This window comes from Phalaenopsis equestris, unplaced genomic scaffold, assembly GCF_001263595.1.
Source record: "Phalaenopsis equestris unplaced genomic scaffold, ASM126359v1 Scaffold192422, whole genome shotgun sequence".
Classification (NCBI taxonomy): domain Eukaryota; kingdom Viridiplantae; phylum Streptophyta; class Magnoliopsida; order Asparagales; family Orchidaceae; genus Phalaenopsis; species Phalaenopsis equestris.
Genome location: NW_018212371.1, coordinates 1 through 961, shown reverse-complemented (window position 1 = coordinate 961; position 961 = coordinate 1). Strand labels below are relative to the sequence as shown.

The following is a 961-nucleotide window of genomic DNA, read 5'->3' as shown; positions in this document are numbered from 1 at the left end:
AAAAAAAAAACAGAAAAAGAAAAAAATCATCGAGTTGAACAGCAACGCAACATCTCAGAAGTCAACCATGTCGGTCTTATCAAAGTAGCGGCCGGACGGCCCGCCGGGCGGCAGCAAAGCAAGCATCACCGGCCCTCTAGCCCCCTCCTCTGTCGTCTCCACTCCGGTGTTCCAGTTGATATCTGTCTTCACAAATCCAGGATGCACGCAGTTGATACGCATCTCCGGGTACCTCCTCGCCATCACTCGCGTGTAAGCGTTCACCGCCACCTTCGACATGCTGTACGCCGGCAGCATCATCGGCCAGCCGCCCACCTCCAACCTTCCCGCCTTCAAATCATCCAGAAATCTCGCCAACACTTTCTCGATCCTCTCCTCGTCCAGCTTCTCAACCTCCGATATTTCCGCACGGATACTCTCGTTCGGAATCCTCTATTAACAGACCACAACAGAGCAAAAGCAAGCTATATTACGCTATTCGGAAGAGGAAGCAAATGAATAATTTGGGGGTTTCGGTTTACCCTGAGCTCTGATCTGAGAGATGACACATTGACGATTCTAGCACCGGAGGGTGAGAGGCGGAGGAGGGGGAGGAGAGCCTCCGTCACTCTCTTGCAACCGAAGTAGTTTGTGTCGAGGCATGACACTGCGTTCTCGTGCGTGTGCTCTATCACTCCTTTCACCTGATTAGTAGCCTTGCCCGAGAGCTTGGCCCAGCAGTTTCACGAACAATAGCACATAGAACATTAGTAGTTCAACTGAAAATTTTAGATTTTTTACAAAGGATTTTTCGATATGGTTTTGATTTATTTTCAAACAAGAAATTTCTGAAATTTGGCTTAAAAAAGGATCCAAGCCAATGAACTAATTAAAAAGCCCTTGCTTTATTGTGACGGTTTGGCGGAACGTACCCACAAAACTGGATCGATGTTTAGGGCTTTGAGGCCTTCGACGTCGACAA

The 961-nt window shown here is 48.3% G+C and overlaps 1 protein-coding gene across 1 annotated transcript; it reads right to left on the bottom strand.

Annotated features, from left to right (window-relative positions):
• Nucleotides 1–6: 6 nt before the first annotated feature.
• LOC110034706 ((+)-neomenthol dehydrogenase-like) lies at nucleotides 7–956 on the bottom strand (the record flags this gene model as incomplete). The annotated part of the gene is made up of 3 exons (XM_020738949.1): nucleotides 7–432; nucleotides 522–707; nucleotides 912–956. Coding segments are annotated over 3 exons (609 nt in total), but the record flags the coding sequence as incomplete, so codon positions are not given.
• Between the last annotated feature and the right edge of the window lie 5 nt (nucleotides 957–961).